The 26,373-nt window shown below is 36.0% G+C and overlaps 1 protein-coding gene across 2 annotated transcripts; it reads right to left on the reverse strand.

Moving 5' to 3' along the window:
- On the reverse strand, positions 1–25,412 carry LOC110095221 (cyclase-associated protein 1). 2 transcript variants are annotated; one of them, XM_020820663.2, is made up of 11 exons: positions 25,260–25,412; positions 24,637–24,939; positions 9,665–9,833; positions 9,481–9,545; positions 8,623–8,941; positions 8,374–8,521; positions 8,104–8,213; positions 7,936–7,991; positions 7,795–7,851; positions 6,476–6,619; positions 1–311 (listed from the first exon to the last, which is right to left on the reverse strand). In XM_020820663.2, the coding sequence occupies exons 2-11, from the start codon at positions 24,910–24,912 to the stop codon at positions 225–227; spliced, it is 1,431 nt and encodes a 476-aa protein (XP_020676322.1). In that variant the 5' UTR covers positions 24,913–24,939; positions 25,260–25,412; the 3' UTR covers positions 1–224. The 2 variants fall into 2 exon arrangements, with proteins under 2 accessions (XP_020676322.1, XP_020676323.1); XM_020820664.2 differs by lacking the exon at positions 25,260–25,412 and adding an exon at positions 25,099–25,241.
- Between the last annotated feature and the right edge of the window lie 961 nt (positions 25,413–26,373).

The following is a 26,373-nucleotide window of genomic DNA, read 5'->3' on the forward strand; positions in this document are numbered from 1 at the left end:
TTACAACACTCTGACAAACAAAATAAAATAGAATAATGGAGAACAAATATCAAGAATAACTCAAAGCACGCACAACACAAACTTGACAGCAGATATGCAAACCAAAATGACGATAAGAAATCAAGAAATAGAACACAAACTCCCCCCTCATTTCTCCTATAAAAGCAGGAGTGAACGAAGATCAAAAGCAAATGTCAATTCACACGAGAAAAAAACAAAAAAATTTACCCTCCAGAGTGAGAGACTGGAGATGTCACAAATTGTCCATCCTTGAAAGCATGAATATATTGCTGGGGTAAAGCGTGCTCAACCTGCAGGAAATAATAGCAAGCACAAGAAGCGTGCTCAACCTCCAGAATTAGAAAGATGCTTTAAGAAGTAATAAGAAAACAGTCCCAAACAAAGCCTAGTCTTATATAAATAAACCACATAAATATGAGACATTTACATAGATGAATAATTTAGCAAAACATAACCCAAATGATTAAATGTTATTAGCGATGCATTATACGCTCTTAGATTCATCCGTCCTGGTGGAGTTTTAAATATTATATTTCTTTTATGATAGTTTGTTATTAGAAAATTTTTAAAATATTGATGTAATTTGACTTTCTCATAAGACTCTCTTTATGAATTTTGTATGTCATGAAACCGAAAACTAAAAACAAATTCAAGTTCAATTTGATTGGTATAAATAACTTCCTCAAATTTTCCATCATTAGTTAAATTGATTTCTCTATTCAAAATTTTCATCATTAATTAAATCAACTGTACTCGATTAATTTATCATCTTTGTTTAATTGAAATTTTATATTTCTTTTATCATAATCATTACTAACAAAGTAATTAAAATATTGATGCAATTTAGCTTTCTCATAGGTCTCTTTCTGCTAATTTTGTTATGTCAAGAAACCAAGAACTTCATTAAAATTTTCATCAACAGTTAAATTAACTTTACCAATTGATTTATCATCTGTAGTAGTTATGAGTTGTTTATTTGCACATTCAGAATGTACTTATCACTTTGTTCATATAGTGAACACCACACTTAGGAATTAACTCAATGTTTTTAAAAGCCTAGCTTCATATTTATAAGATTTTATGAGAAGTTTAGGTTCCCGTTCAATATTAATTTCGGGATTTTAGTTACATTTTAGGTTTGATTTGAACTGCCAGAACAGTTTCTAAGGAAGGTTTACATTCAGACTAACTCAATTTCAAATTCAAATTTAGGTTGTAATTGTTTCTCTAGTATAATGCCAAGTTCATGAACATATTTGAACATGAGTTCACATACGAGTTCAGCTTAAATCAGATAGACTCATGTAAAAAAATTTTAACCTTCTTCTACATCCAATATATCCTAGAAAAGTATTCATATGCTATAATTTTTTTGATGGGGTCCAATTCAACTACATATGCTTCTCTCGTCGTTGTATATTTGATGGACTTAAAGAGGGGAAGATAATTAAATTACTTCCCTATTGGGACTTCAACTCGATTTATTTTAGGGTTTTTTATATGCATAACATCTAAAATTATTCTAGTTACGTACCTAACATTTAAAACTTACTATTTACTTATCTACCACCCAAATATCATTCCTTTCTGATAAGACACTCAACCTATTACGATATGCAAGCAGCATAATCTCTGTTATTACTGAGAACTCCACCTACTTGTGCAGGGCTGCTGCATCCCACCATTCTCTTTCTGTGCAACAGAACTGTCTGCTTCCTTCTTCTTCTTTATATGCACTAGTTAATATAACCATTAAGGCATGAAAGCAGATTAATGCAATACAGCATTCCATCCTTTACTCTAACTTCAATTAATGCCTTCTAAAATGGAAACAGAGCTTTGAAAGCCCACCGGCTATTCTGCCTCCTCACCCCACACAATGGCTCCTCATCCCACACAAAGTCCGATACCTTCGCACAATGGTCGAAAACATTCATAACACCAAAATTAATCTCTCTCATCAATTTCAAACTCTTCTAGCTCAAAAAGGTATTCAACATCAACCAACCTGCCCCTATATACTAGAACAAAATGGTGTCGTTGAACGCAAGCATCGCCCCCTACTGGATACTACCCGCACTCTCCTCCATGAAGCTAATTTACCACCGAAATTCTGGGCTGATACTATTCTAACCTCTACCTTTCTCATTAATAGACTACCTTCCAAAAACACCTCACTCAAATCCCCTTATGAAATCCTCACCAATCAACCACCCAACTACACAACTCTCAAAGTGTTTGGCTGCATCTACTTTCTGTGGCTAAAACCACTAGCACCAAACAAACTTTCCCCACATTCCACGGCCTGCATCTTCCTTGGCTACTCAAACTCTCCTCACAATCATCGCTGCTACAACCCAATAAACGGTAAACTCATCCTATTCAGATACGTCGTCTTTCACGAAAGCCAATTTCAACACTTACCTCTCCAAATTTCTTCACCAACAAATCAATTCAACCAAAACACAAACCCACTCCTTTTAATCCCACTCCCTCACACCAACCTCCTTTGTATCCACAAATCCACCAACCTCATCTGCACCCATCCCAACTTCACCCAATCTGCCCCATCCTTCTCCAGACACACCACCACAATGTCTTTCACAAACCCACTCCCCATCTCCTTCACTAACACCACCTCCTACCTCCATTCGTCATGCCTTCAAACCGGCCACCTCAAACCAAAGAAAATTTTCACCCTTTCAGACCAACACTCCATCAGTCCAACACCCACTATACTCAAGATATCAAACATTCCCACTGGCAAGCCACTATGTCTGAAGAATTTCATGCTCTGCATAAACAAGGCACATGGTCACTTACTCCACCTAAAAACCAACTAGTCATTAGTTATCGTTGGACTTACCGTACAAAACTCAAAGCTGATGGCAACATTGATCGCTATAAGGCTCAATTGGTAACTCAAGGCTTCAAAGAAGAACACGACATAAACTTCACTGAAACCTTCAGCCCTGTCGCCAAGAAGCCCACTCTCCATCTTCTCCTTCACATAGCTCTCAACAACAACGGGGTTGTCCGACAACTAGACGTTTCAAATGCATTCCTCCATGGGCTCCTTCATGAAACCATTTACATGAATCAACCACCAGGTTTCATTGATCATACCAACCCAAACCATGTTTGCAACTTCACAAAGCAATCTATGGCCTCCGTCAAGGTCCTTGGCAATGGTACAGCACTTTCTCTACATTTCTTCTTACTCAAGGCTTTCATTTCAACAATGACGATCCCTCACTCCTCGTACAATCCACCCCAACCACCACAACCTATCTCCTCCTGTATGTTGATGATATCTGAATCTCCGGCAACAATTCCTCTCACGTTTCCAAACTCATCCTAACAATTCAACAACAATTCAACATACGTGATCTAGGCCAACCATCTACATTTCTTGGAATTCACATTCACAAACACCCACCTTCTACTTTCTCTGTCAAGCTCAATATGCCAATGATATTCACCAATCTTCGGGCATGACAAACTACAAACCTGCTCCTACCTCAATCTCTGTCAAACTCAAAGACAACCGATTGCAAACCACCATTCAGCGAACCATCCAAATATCGCAAAATCATCGGCTCTCTTCAGTACCTAACAATAACACGACTCGACATAGCCTATACCATAAATCTACTATGTTAGTCCATGCACAACCCCCTCAACTGCCACTACCAGAAACTTAAACGCCTACTTCGATGCATTAAAGGCGCTATCGACTTCGGCCTTCCTATCACAAAATCTGAACCAATTCTCCACTCGTACTCTTACTCGGACTGGGCCTCCGATTCGAATGACCGCAAATCCACCGTCGGCTTTTGTTCTTATGTAGGTAACACACTCCTCTCCTGGCGAGTCAAGAAGCAACCTACATTAGCTAAATCCTCCACAGAGGCCGAATACAAAGCTCTTGCTTCAATAGCGTCCAACATTGTTTGGCTGTATCGTCTGCTCACAGACTTCAACACATCACCAACAACACCAACAGTCATCCACTGTGACAAAATTTCAGCAATCTCATTGGCAAACAATCCAGTTTTTCATGCAAGGACAAAAAATATTGAAATCGACTATCATTTCATCCGTGATCGTATCCACTCCAAAGAAGTGGCAATTCATCATATTAACTCCCAGGCTCAACCGGCAAACATCCTCACTAAAGCTCTCGCTCTAGCTCGGTTCACACAAATTCGCTCCAAACTAACTCTCCAAACCTTGGATACTTAGTTTGAGGGGCAGTTATAAGCCACTCAACCTGTTACGATAAGCAAACAGCCTAATCTTTGATATCACTGAGAACTCCACCTACTTGTACAAGGTTGCATCTCACTATTCCACTAAAATGAATTATTACCTGCTCTTCTCTCTTTCTGTACAACAGAATTATCTGCTTCATTCTTCTTCTTTATATACACTAGTTACTATAACCATTAAGGCATGAGAGCAGTTTAATGCAATACAACATTCCATCCTTTACTCTAACTTCAGTTAACGCATTCTAATACTTTCATCTAAATTACCACTCTGTTACTACCGTTAAAACCCTACTAGCCCGACCCCTTGCATCTTCGCTCGAGTAGGTTTGCTATTCATCTTCTCCATTTGTTCATTGTTGTCACGTGAAGTGCTTTGAAAATACTCATTTGAGCTTCTCCACCTCAAATGACAACATTGTTGCTATCATATCAAAATTCCTGACTGGAGCTCACTGCAAAGGTAACGATATATTTCCATTTTATCATGCTTCTTTAGCTAAATCCACCAAATGCTTACCCAACCTGCACCGTAATCTCATGAATGCTCTAGATCTAAATACTAATACATCAAAATTACATTCATTTAAAGTAGAATCAACATTTACAGTTAATACTCTTTGGCAGAGAATTTACCAACAAGTAAAATTAGGATTAACATGATCACCAACAAAATTTTAATTTGAAGAAACTCGGATGTAACTAATACAACATGACTTGAATTGGTTTCAGGTGCATTTGTATATATTACGCGATTCGTAGCAGACAGCAAACCTTTTAATTCTTCAAACCACCTAAAATAAGTATAATCATCTTCTCATACGTTTATGGGACATCTATTAGAATTTTCTTTCAGGACTACTAGCTTTGTATGAGGTATAAATTATACATTGCAAATTGATCTTCATATTAAATCGCTTTATCAATATCTTCACCTTCCACAATTAAAGGGCCAGTTTAGTTGTTCGCACGGGATGGAGAAGGAGAGTGTTTGCTCGAGCGAAGAAGAAGAGAGGTTTCACATGCGAAAGGCAGGGTCGGGCTAGTAGGGTTTTGACGGTAGTAACAAAGTGGTAATTTAGATGAAGGAAATTGTATTTGGGTGGTAGATAAGTAAATAGTAAGGTTTAGGTGTTAGGTATGTAATTAGAATAGTTTTAGGTGTTATGTATGTAAAAACCTCTTTATTTTATTGATTATTTAGCTTACCTTTGCATAAAACTCTTCCAATAAGTTGTGCAAGTTAATCAAAATCTCATTCTTTGGATGATCCATTAATTACACCTAACTAGTGTCTAAAATTGGAATTATGGTAAGAGTAATAAACCGTGAGGAAGACAGAAAAGAAGGTTGCTTCACATTTCAATCATGTGGGCTCCGAAAAAATTCCATTTTGGGTGTGTGTTCCCGAGGGAATTTTCAGAAGGCAGATTGGGTTTTAGATAAGACACTACCCAGAGATTTCGCCCTCATTTTGTGAGGACTTTTTGATCTGAGTTCTGGTTTCCTATTTTATAAAAAAAGAGTTACACGTTAAATCCAAAGTAAATTTAAATTCCAATTTAGATAAGTGATAAAAGGCTTAATATCCAATTTAAAAAGAAGATAAACTTTAGATTAAATATATCAAAAAAAAAATACAAGATATACGGTACATCAGTGAAAGTCTAAGAAACATAATAAGATATGTAGAGCTACAAATCCAATACTATCGAAGAGAGCAAAAACAATGATTTAGGAGTAGATAAATATTTATGCAACAAAAACTAATGTAGTTTAATTATACTTTATCAAATTAATCTATTTAGCAAATTTCAGAATTTGGAAGGCATTGAAATTTGAAAATTCATAAGTTTACCCAGCATAATTTATTGTATTGATTATTGTCTTATAATCATGAAAATTATTCATCATAAATAAATAAATTTAATAGCAATGTAACAATTTCTCTTTTAGACTCCAATGTCACTTGAGCGAGAACATAGAGCCATGAACATTGGGCAGTCAAATTGCTTTGAGGGCTTCTAGCAATTTTGAAAACACAGCTTTCTAGCGGTAGGGAGCAATATCAGTTCAATATTTGCACATTCCTTGAACAACTTGGAAAGTAATTAAATTTGAAATTCAAGCAAATTTAAGATGATATGCAGGCTCCGAAACAAAACAAGTACAAAAGAACATACCCAATCAATCTCAGGCCCTGCTCCAGGAACCATCACATTAATTTCGCTTGATTTGGCAGTAGTTATCGAACTTTCTAGTGACTCTTTACTCAGGTACAGTTGGCAGCCTCCTGTGTTGTCTATGGATATAGTTGGTGCTGAGCCCTGTACAAAAAGTTACATTAACGCATATGATAAGGACTACAGATTCAAAGATACGATTAAGAATACCATAATCATCTAGCACAAGAAAGTTATAAGGTTATCTTTAACATGGTAAAAACAATCTCTTTCACCGTGAAAAAGGACTTTAAGCAGAGTAATAAAGGAGATCTTATGGTAAAAAAATAGAAATTTTCTCTTTCTTGTAGGTAAAATTGAGTGACCATTGAATATTAAAATACAATTACAATTTTTCTCACTCGTGCATATTCGATGTGTAATGTTCGAGTGTTTTATGTGTGGATGATTCTTTTGTGAGGGGCATCCTTATACTTTCATGTAGTTTCATGGTTCTTTTTGGGATGATTCTATTCATGTTCTTGTCTTTAAAAATGTTTAGTCATTGGTTTTTCATGTGTCCTTTTATCTTTTTCTTTTCTTTTTTTGAAATGTGCACTTCATTGTTGCTGAAATTTTATGTTTATACATTTTTCCTTAATAGAAATTCAAATTTGGGCGATTATTAATTTATATTCTGGAAAGGGTAAACCATTTTTGATGTCAGTACATTAAAAGAGATTATTAAGTTATATTTTGATCTTTTAACATTTTACATAAAATCATAAGTTGCCTAAGAAACCATAGACACTTAACCATCCTACATTAGGGTCCTAGGAAAGTTATACCTACTATTGCGTCAAACAACAATCCAATAAACTTAACCTAAAACCCAATACCCACCATCACACTAACACCACCACACAAAAGAAATAAGCATTTAAAAAGATGAACATCATGAAGGGGAATCTCCAAAACGGTCATGTTCAACATGGGAATGCAGTCAAAACCACAATATCAAGCAAAATGAAAGAGCTTGAATCAATAAACATAATGGCCAGGACTTTAAAAACACTTCAGAGGTGCGTTGCACTATGCTGACAACATAAATAGAAGGATAAATAGTTAAGTTTAGGCTAATGATTATGATGATATAGATAATGCTTATCTAGAATTGGACAATTGTAAAAACAAATCAAGGTTGAAAAAATTATAACAAGAAAAAAAAGGGACTAGTTATATCCATTTTCTCTTTATGTTTGCAAATGATTGAATTGTTATGTTTCAAGCTTCATAAATTTGCCAAACTTTCAAAACCAAGAGAAGCAATAATTGGATACCTCGCACTGCACCTCAATTCCATTGCAGTTCACGATTTCACAAGCAGCTACCACATCCTAAGTCATGTGTGACAAAGAATTGTTAATATTGTAAGTGAACAAAAACAGAAATAATATAGGACACCACCCGTCTGTAGTCACCTTAAACAAGACTCCCATTTTATTACATTTGTCTATAGTTATGTTATTTACTTTCCCTGCACGTTACAGAAATGCAACACCAATAAGTTCAAATATTTGCAAAAGCATACAAAAGAGCATTCATTTGACATGCTAATAAATTTCTTCAACAAAGAATGCTTTTAATACCTTTGACTTGCAACACAGAATCCCGGCACCCATATACATAGACAGATTGTTTTGCATCACATTCATCAATAACCAAGTTTTTCTTTCCAATCTGATTTTCAACAGCCCACCTAACACAAAATACCTCTGTATTACTAGCAGTAAAATATGTGTTTTCCAAGCAAACTCAACATGAAATTAAATCAACTGAAAAGAATAAAGCAACTGACAATCTCATATTTTACTTTTCATTTTAAAAAATAAAAGCAGCGAAAGCTAAAACATTCATACCGGCGGCCCATTTGCAGCTCAAACTTCGGAGGGCCTGCTTTAGAAACTGATGGGGAACTGGTACGTGTTTCTTTCTCAGTAGAGCTTACTACAAAAGTTCTGTCTGCTTGGTTTTTTGTCTTCATGCCATCTGTAACCTTCCGCAGACCTATGAAGCAGAAGTCCAAATACAATCATAAACTCGAGCGGACCATTTTCATTTGTCTTTTAAGAGGTTAAACTATGATTTTGAAAGGCCGTTATGAATACCTGATGTGACAGATTTACTCGAGCTGATTTCTTCAAACACAGCAGACATCCCTAGTTTAGGGCGTGGGGCTGCAGTCTCGGAGCTGAAAAGAGGAGTAGATGGAGGAGGTGGTGCTGCCGGGGCCTTGCCTGGTGAAGCCTTAGCCACAGACAAAGTAGAGCTTGGCGCTGAAGTAGAAGCAGTTGCAGCACATCCCCAAACAAGACCCAAAGGATAAAAACTTTTAACATAATCCCGCAAGCCAGGCAAATAGAGTTCCTTCAAAGATTTTGCCCATTCGACATGATCTGAGTCCTTATTTCTGTATGCTACAAGGACCTAAAAGATGAAAAAAAACCAATCGGTATCCATCCAATTTAACCTCAACTATTTCGAGTTGAATCCAAACAACAATAATATCAAAATTAAAAAATAAGAATCGCCGATGGACAAGAAAAAGAACTAACAACAATTTGTAGAGACTTCATTGTGGAAGATCGTGAAAATTTAAAGCTCTTGATTACATTTTTTAATATCCTTGAAATCAATGAAAGCGTGCTAAATAACGGAGCTCTATGGAAGAGAGAAAGTTATATCTATAAAGTTCATCAGAAAAAGACATTTTAATGCTTGCCATCATTATGAAACTAGTTAGGCATATGAAGAGAGCAGGAAAAAAGAAAAAACTGCAAAAAAACAAAATAAGAAAAATAAGGAACCATTCTCCTAAGAGTTAAATGGAGTTACCCATTATCATTAATAATTTAGACCCCACAAAACAAAAAACTTTCCTTTTAAGTCGATATTAATTCATCAAAGTTTGCTTATCTTTTATCTTCTTTGTTTTTTTTTCTTTTTTTTTTTTATCGAGATCATACCTTGTTGTTATAGAATTCAGCCATCTGCCAACTTTCTTCCACATGGGCAGTGGGAAGACTCATGCCTTAAAGAAAGAGTTTTCAGTTAGAGAAAGGATCAAAAAAATTTCTAATTTTATAGATTACAATGTCTTCCATTAATGAAAACCCTATAAATAAAGGAGACACACAAAGATTCACTCACCGCTATCCTTCCCTAAATAAGCAATCCATCCCAAAGCAGATAGACTGTCAGCCGTGGTCTTTAAATGGTTGAAAAAATCAGATCGCCTGCCTTCGGTCATGGCATTTGCTTTTACAATCAATTCATTTAGTGGTTTCAAAAACTCAGCCAGCGCCTTCAAGTTAGGTTTCTGTTGAAATTGCATTAAACAATGAAATTCATATAACTCAAAAAAACAAAAGAAAAGGAGAAGAAAAGAAATGGCATTACAACATTGAAGAAAACAAAAAGAGTGAGAATATGGATAGTGCATAAAAGAAAAAAAGAAGAAGAAAAAGAGACTACATTATAAAAGTAAAAGAAAATTGAGATCTTATGGTAAGCTCCACATGTAAATGTGTATTAGAATCCACGGTAATTTTAAAAAAGACAAACAAAGTTTCAAATTTGGTGGCATAACGAATAAATAAAAGGCTACAATTGAAATAAATGGTAGGGAATTGGTTCAGAATAAAGTGTCATAATTCCAATAAGAAATATATGAAGTTTATGAAAGCATGCTAATACGTGAAATAATATTGTAAGACCAACCAAAACCATAGACTATGCTTGTATCTTATTACATTACAAGTTGGGTGTTATTGTAGGAAAATAACAAGATTGGAAGGTGCTATCCATGAAAAGAAATAATTAGGAGATAAATTTTTATCATGTTTTATATCCTCTAAATTGAAGATATTCAACACATTATTTATTTTCCTTTTGTACTCACCTTGCGCGTCTCTATAAGGCACCAACTTTTAAACAGTAGCATACAAAAATTTTCTCCCTTTTAACATGATATTAGAACCAGGTGTTCACCAAATTTTGGAAAATTAGAAGATACACTTTTATCATGATTTGTATTCTCTTAATTGCTATATTCATTTCATTATTTGTTTCTCTTCTGTACTCATCTTGTATACCCCTATATAGGCACCAACTTTCCATCAACAACTTGCACAAATCTTCTCCCTTCTAATAAGATATCAAAATCAATCTCTGCTCTCTCGCCCTCCCATACCCCTTCTACGCTCTAGCCACCCTTCCTTCCTCAACATTTTTGCTCCCTCTACTGGCATGGTTGCGTGCACGTGCTAATCATGCTCATCGCTATGCTTGAGCATGCGTTGTTTGCACTCGCACTTCTACAAATCTCTAGCATGTCACCTTGCTTCACTAGTCTATTTTTGCTACACTACCTTCTAACCGCCAGCTTGTCACAATTCACTTTACATCAATAGCTTGCACATCCAACCTCACTTGCTTGTTGCACTGCTAATAATGTTTGATTGTCTTTAGCTACAATCGAGCAACTCCAAATGTTATGAACAGACTCACAAGCTCATTATTTTCACCTTCTACTCTAGCTCATTCTACACTTAATGACGTTACATTCATTATCGTTGGATCGAACTCTTAAAGACTTCATGACTCCCACAAAATTTATGATTTGCAGTTACCTCTCTTCTTCAATGTGTCTTGATGTTTCATTCTTCTTTCCATGATTCCAAACTCTCCTCACGGTCAATACCATAATCAACTTCAATGCTACCAATTGTGTCCTAAATTAGAGGGTTTTCACTTCTTGGTCAATTCCCATGACAAACTCCTCACCTTAATGTCACTCCTCCAAAAAGCACTTGCAACATAAAAAAGTCAAAATGGAAAACTTCTGACAATGTCATTCTCACTTGGTTGCTTGATAATCATGAGCCTTCCATCACTACAACAGTTATGTTTCAAAACTTCACAAAAAAGATGTGGGGCTTTCTACATTCTACATTTTCAAGAAAGTAATATTTCTTTGTATGCACTATTTCTTTTGAGATTTTTTGTTTTTAGCAAAATGGTAAGCAAATCCAAAAATGTTATAGCAGCATGTAAGAAAATGGGATAAACGCTTCAGTCTCATCCCTTTACCATTGATTCAATCCTTTATCAAAAGCAGAATAAAGAATTCCTTGCACTAAATTTCTCTTCAAACTTCATTCCTCACAGAAAGGAGTCCAATCTTAATTGATGGTTGACTTTGTTGTTCCTAATATTACAACTACTCTCTCCCTTAGGTTCTTTGGGTCATAAAACTATATTCTATCTAGCCTCCTACTCCTAAACCAACAGCCTATGTCAGTTGCTCTCGAGATGCTGACAAGAATCATTGTCGCAGTGGCCATACCAGTGGCAAATGAGTCGAGGTTTTGGCAAATGAGTCGTGGTTGTAAAGCCTTTCCAACATGTCCTCATTGCAATCATACCAATCATACGCCTATGCGATGTTGGGAGAAATTTGATTATCCCTTCATTGCTAGTACATGGCTACATGTAGATCCACTCTAACCGGTGCCATGAATTCTTGATCGGTTACTCTTTCTCAGGAAGATTATGATCGATCGTTCCAACAAACTCAACGATCTATCTCAACATCTTATGTGATCTCTTCCTTTGGATCTATTGCAACATTATCTACAATTCTATCTTGAGCAAGGTTTGAAATCACACAATCAGATATTGAGGTATTTTCTTTTTATGAAACAATGTCTAAACTTCAAGATATTTTGAGGCATAAGCCTATGTATTAAATCATTAAATAAATAAATAATATGAAATAATAAATAATGCACTAACATCAAAGTAAAATGTTTAAGTAAGATACTAAAAAGTCAAGTAAGGCTATTAAAAGTCATACAAGGCTATAAATATTGCTAAATAAATAGTAACTCTCACATTCAGTTCAATATAAATAAATAGTCTAAAATCATAATTTAGGAATTTAGAAGTTCCCCCACTCCCATCACTTAGAATGTTATTATTATAATCATCATTGTATTTAATTGCTTTCTCTCCTCTCTCTCATACTAAAAATAATAAAATGGATTTCCAATAACAAGAGCAGATACATTAGAGGACATGACGGCGATGTACCAAGATCATGTGTGGGCGTAAGGATCCTATAGCATACAGCTGTGAGTTTGAGATTGAGCAATTCTTCTCAAATTCATGAATTAAATTTTAAAATTATTAAATCCCTAATTATTTATGCTTACACCTCTTCAAAATTGCATTGATGCATGTTCAACCCTAACTAAGGCATAAACCTCATATGACAAGTATGAGGTATATGCCTCATTACCCTTTTTTTTTAAATTACATTAATACAAGCCTCTAATTAAGCAATTTTAAAGCATAGTCTTTAGTCCTATATTGTATTGCTTTCTCTCATATGATAATAACTGATAATTACTCACATCCCTTACATTGATTTCTCTCAAACTTATAGTAAAAGGACATATTTCAACCGTAGATAATGTTTTCAATGTTTTACAATTGAGTAAAAGTTCAAAATAGTCCCTTGACTATTCGTAAAGACTCAATTTACTCTCAGACCTTTATAATGCCCAATTTAGTCCCCCGAGTATTAGAAAATATCTCAATTTGATCTCAAATTCAAAAGTAACAATTAAAGTTAACCCCAACAGTTAAATGTGATAGCATTTTTGGTATTAGGGTGTATTTGAGATTATATTATTATTTTTATATATTTTATCATTTATCTTATTAAAACTAATATAAAAATCATAATGAAAACTACCCTCGGTTATTAATTATTTACTCTTGTTATTTGGTTGGTTAACTTCTATTATATTTTTTATATTTATTTTAATATGATAAATAAAAAAAATATATAAAAAATAATATAATCAAACATACACCATAATACCCAAAATAACTTCACATTTAACTATTAGAATTAATTTTAACTATTACTTTTGACCTTGGGATCAAATAGTTCAGGGACTAAATCGACTAAATTTAGTCATCATGAAAGTCTGTGACTAAATTAAACATTTACTAATAGTCGGATGATTATTTTGAACTTTTACTCTTTTGCAATTGTATCTCAATTTTTTAATACACGATTCCCAAGAATTACAACTGCTCGATGAAGTTTTATCCTAATCATCGTGTCTTTTAGGATCTTAGCATGAAGAAGACGATTACAAAAACATGAAACTAATGGTATTTATCATCTCAATTTTACTAATTCCATTATCTTCTCAGCATTTCCCCTTATCAGATGCATTATCATCTAGGTCGTCTCCTTATCACCTTTGGAGTTTCACTTATGTATCATCTTCTGTTCAAAAATTTGAATGCAAAATCAATTAGTTTGGTAAAAATCATTATATACTGTCCCTTACCCTAGACTTATTGTAGTCATGCCCCTTTTGACACGACTCACTAAGATGTATGAGGATCAAGGTTTATTGCAACTCAACTTTATTTTCACTATTTCATTTCCTTCATTGATGGCCATAACCATGTCACTAAATTTTACTTGTTAAAATGTCAATTTGAGGCCTTATTTGTAGCCAAATTATTCTATCAAAAAATAAAAAATTAATCTTCAATTCAAATCAAACCTCTTTATACAAATAAAGCCCTTGAATTTACACAATCTCCTTTTCTATCTTTTTTTGTCGAGAATGGCAGCATACACCAATCATCATGTTCTTCACCAATCTTAGGGATGTTATTAGTATTTTTACAAACGCGTCAATTAATTAATTATGTTATTTATGATTCTAAATGATGCTAGTCCATGCTCTAGTCTTAATGATGTAGGACTACAATGCTTAAAGTAATTTGATAAGAACTTGCACGACTTATTGATTAAAATAATAACGATTAGAACTATTAGCAAATAAAAACGACAAATAAAACGTAAGAGCAAAGTTTAAAATTGTGTAAATAAACCTCGAGGCGTTTTTCGTCCGTGAGGCGAGGCGTAAGCCTCGAGGTGGTGTGAGGCTTAACCCTCATGGATGAAGAATTGCGTAAATGAGAATTTAAGGGTTTTAGCATGTAAATAATAGTAAGATTCTATCATAAAATAAAAACATTTAAATGATTAGTGAAATTAGTGGAAAATAAGAAAATAGATGCAATAAAATCATGTTCCAAAGTACAAAATCACAAAATATAAGTCTATCAAAACTCCCAAAGTATAAATAAGAAAGAACATATTAAATCAAATCATGTCACATCACTAAATGGATCTTTAAAGGAATCTTCTTCTCCAATTGTATCTATGAATGTCATATTTTCATCATCTTCAATGTTACTCACTTTTCTCTTCCTTGTTCAATGAGAATGATTATTATCATGTTAATTGCCCACTTGACAAATATATATAATGTAATAGCACATATGAAGTTGTGGAATACCTTTAGTTGCTTGTTGTGCTGCAGAAATAGTGGATGTGTGTGGTGTGGTATTAGTGGATGTGCCCACTTGATCTATTTCGCCCCTCAAGACGTCAACACTTAGATCCTCTAGTTGCAGGTCTGATAATAGCAAATATGTCTCATCATCTATGAATCACTCATTATCAGATGCCACATCATCAGACACCAATGGGTCTTCATCATCCTTCAACCCCTTGTTCCTCAACCTCCTATCTCTCAACCTCTTGTTATAAATAATATATACAAGGGAGTTCATTCTGAGTATTGAAAGTCGATTTCTTCTCTTCATTTGCACTTGACTATATGTACTCCATTTTCGCTCACACCCTGAGGAAGAACAAGTGAGGCCCAAAACTCTAACACCAAAACTCTATAAATAAAACCCATGACTAGTTTCTTCTCGGCATCCACTAAACGTATAACTTGTACCAAGGGTCTCATGCTCAATATGGCATAAGTCACACTAGCCCAAAATTTATCATTTAGAATTATCTGTATTTTCTTTCCCTCAGGTTTTTTTTCCCCACACAGAATTAAGTCATTGTGTCGATGTAAACATTGCTTCAAGAGGTCTCACATCCAGCAGGCTCTGCAGTGTCAAATAAGATGTGCCAAACATGTAGAATAAATCTCATCAATGCTCTGCACTGTGTTCTGCAGCTCCTTCAAAATTTATGTTCGCAACTCATACATGGAAGGTGCCTTCAACCCTCTCTCATACAACCCTACAGACTGCAGCATATTGAAGTAGGCCGGCGATGTCGCAACATTAAATGGTATGATATTCTCAAAAAAAAAATCTGACAATATCCATGCAAACCTGCCGTCGACCCTCTCTGGTACCAGCCGCAGGCATCATCTGTGCTTGTCCTCTATCCTCTCCTGGAATAGTTATATACTGGTCCATACCTCTATTATATAGTGGAGGAAGAGCCATTTCCACTCTCGCTCCCAAAGTAAGCACCATATTCGACCATTTCAACAAATTGCTCCTGTTGTAAATGTTTGGCCGTGGTACTCTTTTTCATATAAGCTGTAATTTCCTCCTTCACCTTATCCGGAACATTCACACAAGGTGCTACATTCTTATGCGAGCCGAATAAATGTTCCTTCATGCGAGTTACTCCTCCCTTCACCACCTTATCACAAAAATTACATTTTAAATACACATGTCTTCTCGCCGCCTCCTACATCAACTTGCACACTGTATTTCCAAGAAGGGTCACGCCGTAATAACATATTTTTCTTTTTCTTGACCCAAACTAGAGGTACCGAGCATGTAACTAGCGGTACCGAGCATATACCTAGCAATATCGAGCATGTACATAGCAGTACTGAGAACTATGACCTTAGCTTTCCTATATGTTGAAAAATCAAACCCTAAACTTAAAAAAAATCATAAGAACACTTGAAGAAGTGATGTAGAGGGGCGGCCGGAAACAAAGGACTCACCAGCGAGAAGCGGCGCCGGTGGGAGAGGCGGCGGAAACGTGCGGAAGAGCCAGATCGGGCATCTGCGTGCTTCCTGCGCGGCTTCAGTTGACGTCTTCTGTCGGATAAGTGGGTCTTCAGTCGGGTGAGTGGGTATAAGGAAGAATTTAAAAGATTTTTTAAGTAAGTGGGCCCCCATATTAGAGGCATACGCCTCAAAGGAAATTGTGCAATAACGCTAGTGAGGCGCTCCTCACTCCACCTGAGGCGTACGCCTCATGACGCCTGAGAATTGCCTAGGCTTTGAGGCTATTTTGGAGCAAATTGCGTAATTTTAAACTATGCGTAAGAGCGGTCACCTCCGTTTAGACTAAGTTGCACAATAAGAACTTGAATTATCAAAATAACAAAGAGGTTCAGTAACATACAAATGGAATAGCTTTCAACAAAAATCCCTAATCTAACAATAAGATTAGGAGCAAATAAAGTGCACTCAATCCCTATGTTTACTAAGCTCAGCAGAATTCGGTGAGCAAGATTATCATGAATCTATCAAATCACAAGGATAGGTTAGACAATGAAAATACGAGAAAAGAGAGATTGGTAAACCCTTATCACGGTTGAGGTGTGATTCTCCACTGAACAGTGCCAAGTTGTTCTTCAATAGCCTCGACAAGGGTGTCCAGGATGCACTCTACGTACTCTTCTACGGTGTTGTCGATGCGTCGGTTGACGTCGAAAAAGGTCGAGTGTAGGATGCAAACAAGCCCTTGTTCGTCGCAGGCGAGACCATAGTCAAGATTCGGACCAGCCATGCATGACCTTTGAGGTGTTGTAGACGATCGTTGACGCTTCCCTTGAGGACTCCTCTTGAGATGGAGGAGTTAAGTTAGAGAACTTGAGTGCAGAAAAAAAGAATAAGGTGGCCGACCACTTATGAGGATAATGGTGGGAGATTTGGTTCAGATTTTGGGGAAGGAGATGGAGGGAATTAAGATTCAAACGTTTCTTAATTTTCCTCTTGATTGGGAATAATTAAGGAAGAGAAAGGAAGAGAGAGGGGTGGCGGGCAAGGGGAGGGAGAGGTAATTTAATTCTAATAGGGGATATTCCCTTTTGGAAAGAAATTAAACCAACGGAATCAAGGGGGATTTCGGCCAAGAGAGTTGGTGGGGAATTTGGAATTATTTCAAAGAGAGGGTGGAGGGATTAGGAAATAAATCCCTAGGGATTTACTTAAGGGGCTGGCGGCATCATAGATTAGGTAGGATTAATGTGGGGGATTTGGGATTGCTATTTTGGGATTTGATGATTAGGAAAGTGTTTAAAGAATTCCAATTAATGTGAAATTCAAATTGAGTTCAATTTAGGAAACTTTTCTAAAATAGATTTAGTAATTTATGAAAGATTTTAAATTTCAAATTGGATGAATTTGAATTCAAAATCTACCCAAACTATATCAATATAAAATAGGCAATGGAACCCAAAGGAGAGAAGGGGATCTAGGGCCGGCGGCACGCTTGGTTTGGGTATGGAGGCCGGCGGTTAGGTGGGGTGTATGTGGAGCTCGACGGGTAAGGGGAAAGGGCTTGGTGAGGGAGGAAGTCTTGGGTGTAAACGTGGTCGATTGGGGTGAAGAGAGGGCCGGTGGTGGTGGTGGGAGGAGGAAGGGAAGAGATAGAAAATAGAACAACGAACCCGATCGTCTAGGTTGGTGGATGATGTGCAATCTTCCCCCTCCTAGGGATCTTTCTCCGATTTCTCAAGCTTTCAAGAGAACTCAAAAGATTTGTGAAAATTTTTCTTTCAATCATTCATTAACATCAAAAGAGAATAATGGGGCTATATATAGCCTCGTACAAAGACTCAAAAAAATAAAAGACGACAAAGCCCACTGGGCTTACATACGACCTCCCTTAATGGGTAAAAATGGAAAACTAATAAAGCAAATACAATATGACATAATAAATAACAAAATACATAATACAACTCAGAAATACAATGACTCAATCGTGGTCGTAGATCGACGGCCACATCTCTGATAGACTTTCCACGCTCTGATGTCCCCATCACTTTATCCTAATAATTTTTTTTTCAGTTAACATCACAAGCCTTCAATTTTATGTGTTTTGTATATTCCCTTCTATCAAAACCATAAAAGCCCATCTCCCATGGCATTCGATATATCTTTTGAGGTTATTCTCATACTCAACAAAGTTATCAGTATTACGATCCTTTTATTAAAAATTTGAATATCTCTATTAATATTACTTTTCATGAGAACCTCCCTAATTTCATTCCTACCTCATCTCCTACAACCACACCTCCAGATGTATCTTTATCATCTTTAGAGCCAAAGCCCCCTACCTTATAAGTTTATACTCATAAGCCTCAAGCATCACATACTCTAACACCTCCTTTCATCTCGCTAACTATGATTGAGCATATGATTGCCATTAAGCTAACAAACCTACTTCTTCCTATCACTATCCCCAGAGGCCAATCCCAATGCACTAACCACATACTACAATCTTTTATGTATTTTGATCAGCTATCATTTTCCTTTCATTAGCTTTTCTTGCCTTTGTCTACTGTTCCATTCACAGGACATTGCAAAAGGCCCTGCTTGACCACAACTGAAAGCAGCCTATGTTAATGCCCATCTTGATCATCAAAAGTGAGATTTGGTTACACCTCCTGCTAATGTTAAGACTATTTTTTGTTCATGGGCATTTACCGTTAAGCTCCATTATAATGGCTCTATTGACCATAACAAGGCAATTATAGTGACAAAAAACTACACTCGAATCGATGATATTGACAAATTCAAACCTTTTTCAACAATTGCAAGACTAAACTCTAGTCATCTTCTTCTATCTATTACGATAAATTAAGGAAGGCCTATGTTACAAATAGATGTCAATGATGCCTTACTTTATGGGAATCTTATCAAAGCATTTTATATAGAGCAATCTGCCAAGTATCTACTTAGGGAAGAATAATCTGGACAAATGTCAAAAAACTAATATGGATTGAAACAACATTGTTGTGCCTAATTCGAAAAACATTATTAATTTAGTGTTGATATTGGAGTACGAAGTAGTAAGGATGATTCCTCCATCTTTATTCAACATTCTTTTTCTAGTATTGTAATTTTGGTTATTTATGTTGATCACATCCTCCTTACTGAAAGTGAGATGTCAAACAACAATGAAGTGTAGTGGTGTCTAAAAAAGATACTTGCATCGAAGATAGCATTGAATTTAAATATTACAAAATAGCCATTTCTCTCCCTCAAAGGAAATACGTTGTAGATCTTCTTGAAGAAATTGACCTTCTTGGGTGTAAGCTTATTGATTCACAGTTGAAAATTCTATATTCATTTGAGGATGATGAAAGCTATTAAGATCCTTCTCGATATCAACATCTTGATGAAAAACTCATCAATATGACCATCATTCCAATTGATATATCCTTTATTGTTAGTGTGACTATTAAAATTTCAACCGTCCATTGGCCCTTGATCCCACGAAGAGCATGGGGATCCGTGGGAGGCTCACCTGGATCACATTGTTAAATCTCAGTTGTTCCTTGGCCCTTGATCCCACGACCAGCATGGGGATCTGTGGGAGGCTCACCTGGATCACGCTGATCTCCTTCCATATTTGAGTGGTTGATTTAGGAAGTATCATATTAAAGAAAGTATGCATGATTCTATAGTTATTTGTTTCTTTATTAAGAAATCTTGCATAGATCTATAAATAGAGATAGTTTTGTATAACAAAATTAAGCCTTTTCCCTCTCCAATTCTCTGAATTTAACATGGTATCAGAGCAAGGTATTGGTTCTTCTTCAAAAATGAGACCGTGAGAGAGGAAGATCTGGTCTTGCATTCTATTCTTGCTTGCGAGCGTCCAGGACAGCCAAGCAAGTGAGAGGGCTTCCCCCTTGCGATTTTTTGTGTGCCTCTCGTGCGTGCCTACCTGTGGGTTGAACCGAGTGAAGAAAAGGATCAAGAGAGGGACGAATAGGAACTATGTGCGTGCGTGCTTGAGCGCAGACGATCGACCCTCGAGCATGTGTTGGAGCCAAACCGAGCAAGGAATAAGAGGTTGAAGAGCTATTGTACACACCATCAAATCCTCCACTCGAAGAGCCCCTCCTTGCCCAAAATACCGACCGCTTATGCATGTTCCCTATCTGCTACCCTCATATCTAAGAGATGTATAAGAAGGTTGAAGCCTCCTTTTGGACAACAAAAGAAGTCAACCTCAAATGCGGCAAACGTCACTTCGTGGTCCACGTTCTCTCCTTCTACGCAACTGCTGACAAAATCGTCATTGAGAACCTTGCCGGTCGGAATTGGACTGAAGTCGGTTCGCTGGATTCAAAGCTCACTGATGGAATGGTCCTGATACGTGGAGTTTCCCAAACGATGTGCACGATGGGAAAGAAGATGGCTTTCTTGGTGGTAAGGCAGTTCACTGCTACGGTCCAGTGCATGTTTACTGGACCGAAGAGTTGGTAAGCGCGTAGATGGTGAAGTATGCTACTTCCCAAAGTAGGAAGTAGATCGTGGATATTGAGGGTGAGGCTACAGAGAGATTAGAAGCACTTTATCCTATCCTAAAGGAGCGAACACTTGCTGGTTCTCCAGGTTCCCACCATCGGCCTTCATTGTCAAAATTCTAAAAAATATAAGTTCCCACCTCGGCCTTCATTGCCGAAGTTTTGAGAAATATAAGTTCCCACCATAAGCTTTTATTGCTGAAATTCTAAGAAATACTGATTCCCACCACCGGCCTTTATTGCTGGAATTATGAGGAATACAAGTTCTCACCACCAGCCTTCATTGTTGGAATTCTGAACAATGCAGGTTCCCACCACCGGCCTTCATTGCCGGAATTCTGAGAAATACTAGTCCTTTACCGCCTTCATCACTAAAATTCTAACGAATATTGGTCATTATACTTCCTTCGTGCGTCCAAGACTGAGGAGAGATCGAGTGGGAGGGCACCTCTCACTTGCAACGTCTAGAGTCAACCGAGCAGAAGGAAGAGAAGTCGAGCGCAGGACCCCTTGCGTGCATTTGGAAAGAGTTGAGAGTCCTCTCAAGAGGGTCTAGGGTCAGGACAAGCAAGAGTGCAAGACCTACACTCCTTCCTGCGATCAGACCAGAGGGATCAGAGGCCTTGAGTGCGCTTGTACAGGATCAATCGAACAAGAGTGTTCAAGTGGAGTAAGATGACTGATTTGCATTAGCTGAAGGCCGGCTCGATCAGACGCAAGTAGATTTGTGTGCCAAGTGATGAACCATTTAAGATGTATTTTTCTGTTGTCATCTTAAAGCTTGTCGCAACCCTAAAATAATTTTTTTCCTATTGTCGTGCCTTCATTGTCAGCCTTCCCGTGAGATTGTTGTCTTATTTATAACCATTGCAGCCCTCATTGTTGTCTTGCTTAATATAGCTTTCATTACTATCATTCGCCACTGCAATGTCTAAACCTAATTTCTCCTAAATTTTTGACCAAAAGGAGGACTCTATGGTGCATCAAGGGACTTAATAACTCTACTTTTCTGGGACTAATTATCAAGCTGGGAATGACAGGTCTGTATTTCCCAGCTTGATTGGGAGTGTTAAAATTCCAACCATCCGTTGACCCTTGATCCCACGAATAACATGGGGATCCGTGGGAGGCTCACCTAGATCACGCTATTAAATCTCAGTCGTTCCTTGGCCCTTGTCCCACGGGCAACATGGGGATCCGTGGGAGGCTCACCAGAATCATGCCGATCTCCTTTTATATTTGACTGGCTAATTTAGGAAGGATTATATTAAGGCAATTATGTATGATTTTGTAATTATTTGTTTATTTATTAAGACATATTGTATGAATCTATAAATAGGGATAATTTTGTATAATAAAATTAAGCTTTTTCTCTCTCCAATTCTTTGAATTTAACCGTGACTAGTTAGCATATGCAAAACCAAAAGCATCCATATTAGCATGTTTTCAAAAGAATTTTGACATCTATCAAGAAATCTCCAAGAAAATTTTAATCGATTAGAAATATATTCAGTTGAGAATCAAAATATTTTCTAATGCTGACTATATTTGATCCATTTAAGATTAAAAATTTGTTTCGAGTATGCCTTTGGATAACTACGAAAAAAATAGTTGTAGCTTGATTAAGTGTTGGGCCATGGCCCATTCCGCTTGGGAAATGATGTAGATCGAAACTCTTTTAAAAGAATTTAATTGCATATGACACAACCAATGATCCTTAACTATGATAATCAAACAATTATTTACATTACAAGTATATTCATATTTCATCAAATAAGTGTATCATCACTTCATCATAGATGCACTCTTGTAAAAGACGATCATCATTCCTCATGTATAAAAAGAAGAAAAATTAGCTAAAATCTTTACCAAAGCTCTAAGACCTCTCGTTTTTTTTTTCAATCTTGGCAACAAGCTCAAACTTTTTCATGCATACACTTCAACTTAAAATAGAAATGCATCAATAATGATAATAAGTTAATAAATCATTGGGATATGTATCAACTCATCTCATTTGAGGGAGGTTTAAATCGGTGACATGGGGCATCTTAATCAAAGCCGTCATAGTCATCATCATCATATCAAAGCCTAGATTTCATGTACCTAGGACCCATGCTTTGTATATATGAGATTTTATGTATTGAATTATATAATAAATTGTGTGGTTAGTGAGTTAATTTAATGTATTATTAGTCCATTTTATGTATATGGGTAATGTGGGGTGTTATGTGTTATCATGTTTTGAGTAGTTTATCATGTGATAAGTCATGTTTCACACATCTCTCCATACTTCATCACCTCTCCCCATCCTCAAACATTTTGTCGCTTGGTATTCATCACCAATTACTTGACATCCTTGTTTTCTCCACAAACACTTTTGACTTTTCCATGGATTTTTTAACTCTTCCTTCATTAAGTGGAATGCAAGTCCTTGCACTCTTTTTACATTTAGTTAGTGATACTTGTTCTCCCCGTCCTTATGCTTATAAATAGCAAGTCACTTGTCATGTAATGTACATATGAATGAATGAAGGCTTTGCTTCACTTTGTTACCTGTGATCCTTAGGCTAAGGTATTCTAGTTATCCACGTAATATTATTGCACTGCAGCTGTCAATCCTTTTCTTCATCTCTAGATATCTGTGATGGCATCTTCTAATTAGAATCCTTGACACAGTTTAGGTTGTTGTTAACATAGTGATCTTTGATGTTCATATACTAATAATTATCTTTCCTCATTAGTCTTTATGGTTTTGGCTTGTGCTACTTCACAAAAAATGTCCTTAAAAAGAAAATCCATCTCTTTAACTTCTTAAAACTCCTATGTAATTAACTACATAATATATTTTATCTAATTTAATTGAAGTTTTAGCTTGAAATTTTATTGAAGATCGTATCCCTAGTCCTTGGAATAACAAATCATTACCTCTTCACCCTCATTACATAGAAGCCTTTAGTTTTGTCCTCTATCAATTGGACAAAAGTTTTAGGACAAAGTAAAAGAGAAAATTATCTTTCAGATTGTTTGAAGGCATAGTGATGCAATTACTTAAAGGAGCAGGGCCAACCTGAACCCTACAGAATCAAAGCATTTATACTTAAACAAATTGGATGTGCAAAATTCAAATGAATAATATACACATGTGGAGTTATGGCGTGTACAAAAATACATTCTCATAGAATATTTTGAATACATTAAGCACCCTCATTACATTAAGCATCCTCGTAACATAGTAATGCCGTAGATCCATGAGACATTTTATTGTAAAAATTACAAATAAAGACAGTTAGAAAATCCTTGATGGTTTAGCAGAAAGATCTGCCCATAAACCTGCGGATAGAAGTTGCAATAGGTGAACGAGATGGGAGAAAATTTGTTAAGTCAGGTCTATTGCCATGAGTATGATACTTGCCATTCCTTCCCCATTTCCATCTATACATATCGAGTTTTCAAAACCAAAGTATAAAGTACTGAAAAGCATCAACCCTTAAAAATAGAACTTTAGTTGCGAATAAGTCACACAAAGTTATGTAACAGAACCGCACGTTTTCGTATGTAAAATTTCCTAGAGATGTCAAGAACACAACTACAAAAATAAAACATATCAATCAAAATAAAGGAATTCATGCATGTAATGTTTAGGATTGCTGTAACAATATACATCACCAGATTCAGTCGTTAAATAAATATAAAAAAATAACCTACCTGAGTCTGTTTGGCCTGGATCAGAAGCTCCTTCTCAACCAAGAAGGCCTGCTCCAGTACCTTCGTAACCTCAAGGGTCTGACCCCCGATCTTCTCGGCAGCTACCACTACTCTCCGGAGAGAACTATCCAAGAATTCATCAAATGCCTTTATGGCCGGATCCAACGACAAGTCATTCGCGAGATCTCTATCGGACACTACCGGCTGAGACCCAACCGCAAGCACCTCCAGCCGCCGCACCGCGGCCTCCAGCCGCTCCACCAGCCCCATCTCCATCTCTATCTCTTCTCTCCACTTCACACACTAAACAATCAAATCCACACAATTTTCATGAACCAACATAAAAAAATTATTATATAAAAAAAATAACTGGCGCTAAGGTTACTCAAATAGCAATCAAAATCGGCAGATTAACAAAATCAATTAAATTGTTTCAGCCTAGGGTTTCCACTGCCAACAGACCTTGATTTGGATCCAAATGCAGTCAAGAGCAGAATGAACAAACCAATTCGAGCAGATCGACCGAATCAAATTTCACGAAGGTGATGAAAAATCTTATACAAAGCGCGAGCCGTAAATTATTCTAACATTACCAACAATTAAGAGAGATACGAGATGCTTGCCTTCAGGACGAAGACGATCCAACTATCATGCACGAAAGGAAAGTGAGCTGTAGAAAAATACAAATGGGTGATTCGTAAAGTGACGGAGAAGGGCAAATCCTATTTATAGCCGCGTGCTTTGTTAGCGGCTAGCGTGGACGGGTAGGCGGCGGTCGCGGCCGAGTCCGACGGCAAAGCTGATGAATTTTAGCAAAATTGTTTAAAAAAAAAAATCCGCACCATTGAATTTACACTAAAATTAGTGTATTTCTTTAATATTATATATCATTCTTTTTTAAAATTTATAGGTAAATTAATTTTATTTAAAAATTTCATATTCATTAAATTATCATCTAAAATATTATTTTATTTAAATTTATATCCAAATAAGAGTATGAGTCTAATAGCTTATTTTAATAATAATTAATTTATAATATGTTTGTCTTTTGTATTAAATATATTTATAAATTATTATGATAATTTGGATGGACTTTATCATTAAAATTAATGTTTTATGATTTTTAACTGTGACTATCTATCTAGAAGTAATATGATTTAGCATAAAATTTTAAAATATTACAATATATTTGCTCACATTTAAAAGTCATAACTCTTTTCATGCTTTTCGAGCTATGTTTTAAACTGTATGATATTTATTATACGTGTTATGAGTGACTCATTAGTTATTTAACATTGATAAATTTTATATGAATATTTAATGATTTGACAAAATTTTCCACTGAATATTCAACTTATTATGATGTATCTATTGAATATTCAAATTTAAAATTTTAACATCACGATGACAAAATTCAATGTACAGTACCACCAATATAGTGAGATAGACTTGTATGTATGTGTTTGTGATAGCCTTCACTACCACCAATATTTAGGAAGATTGGAATGAAGCATGTGTAGCAATATCTCCATCTAGTTTTGAACGAAGGATTGATTAGTTAGTGCAATTCAAAGCAAGGGAAAACTTTGGTGTGTATTTAGGGTAGGATGGGTTGCTTGATTTAATGCTTATATGGTGATCTATATGTTGAGATATAAAAATAGAGTAATCATATACATATATATATTATGATGTCATTCTTTCATGCAATGTATTGCATATATTAAGAACACTATC

This window comes from Dendrobium catenatum, unplaced genomic scaffold (genome assembly GCF_001605985.2).
Source record: "Dendrobium catenatum unplaced genomic scaffold, ASM160598v2 fragScaff_scaffold_325, whole genome shotgun sequence".
NCBI lineage: Eukaryota > Viridiplantae > Streptophyta > Magnoliopsida > Asparagales > Orchidaceae > Dendrobium > Dendrobium catenatum.

Excerpts from the sequence above, each read along its gene's own strand:
- LOC110095221 (XM_020820663.2), bottom strand. The coding sequence starts at position 24,912 with ATGGAGATGGGGCTGGTGGAGCGGCTGGAGGCCGCGGTGCGGCGGCTG. Across the intron at positions 8,942-9,480 it reads CTGAATTCTATAACAACAAG|GTCCTTGTAGCATACAGAAA; the intron begins GTATGATCTCGA and ends TTCATCTTTTAG. Across the intron at positions 8,214-8,373 it reads GAGCTGCAAATGGGCCGCCG|GTGGGCTGTTGAAAATCAGA; the intron begins GTATGAATGTTT and ends ATTTTGTGTTAG.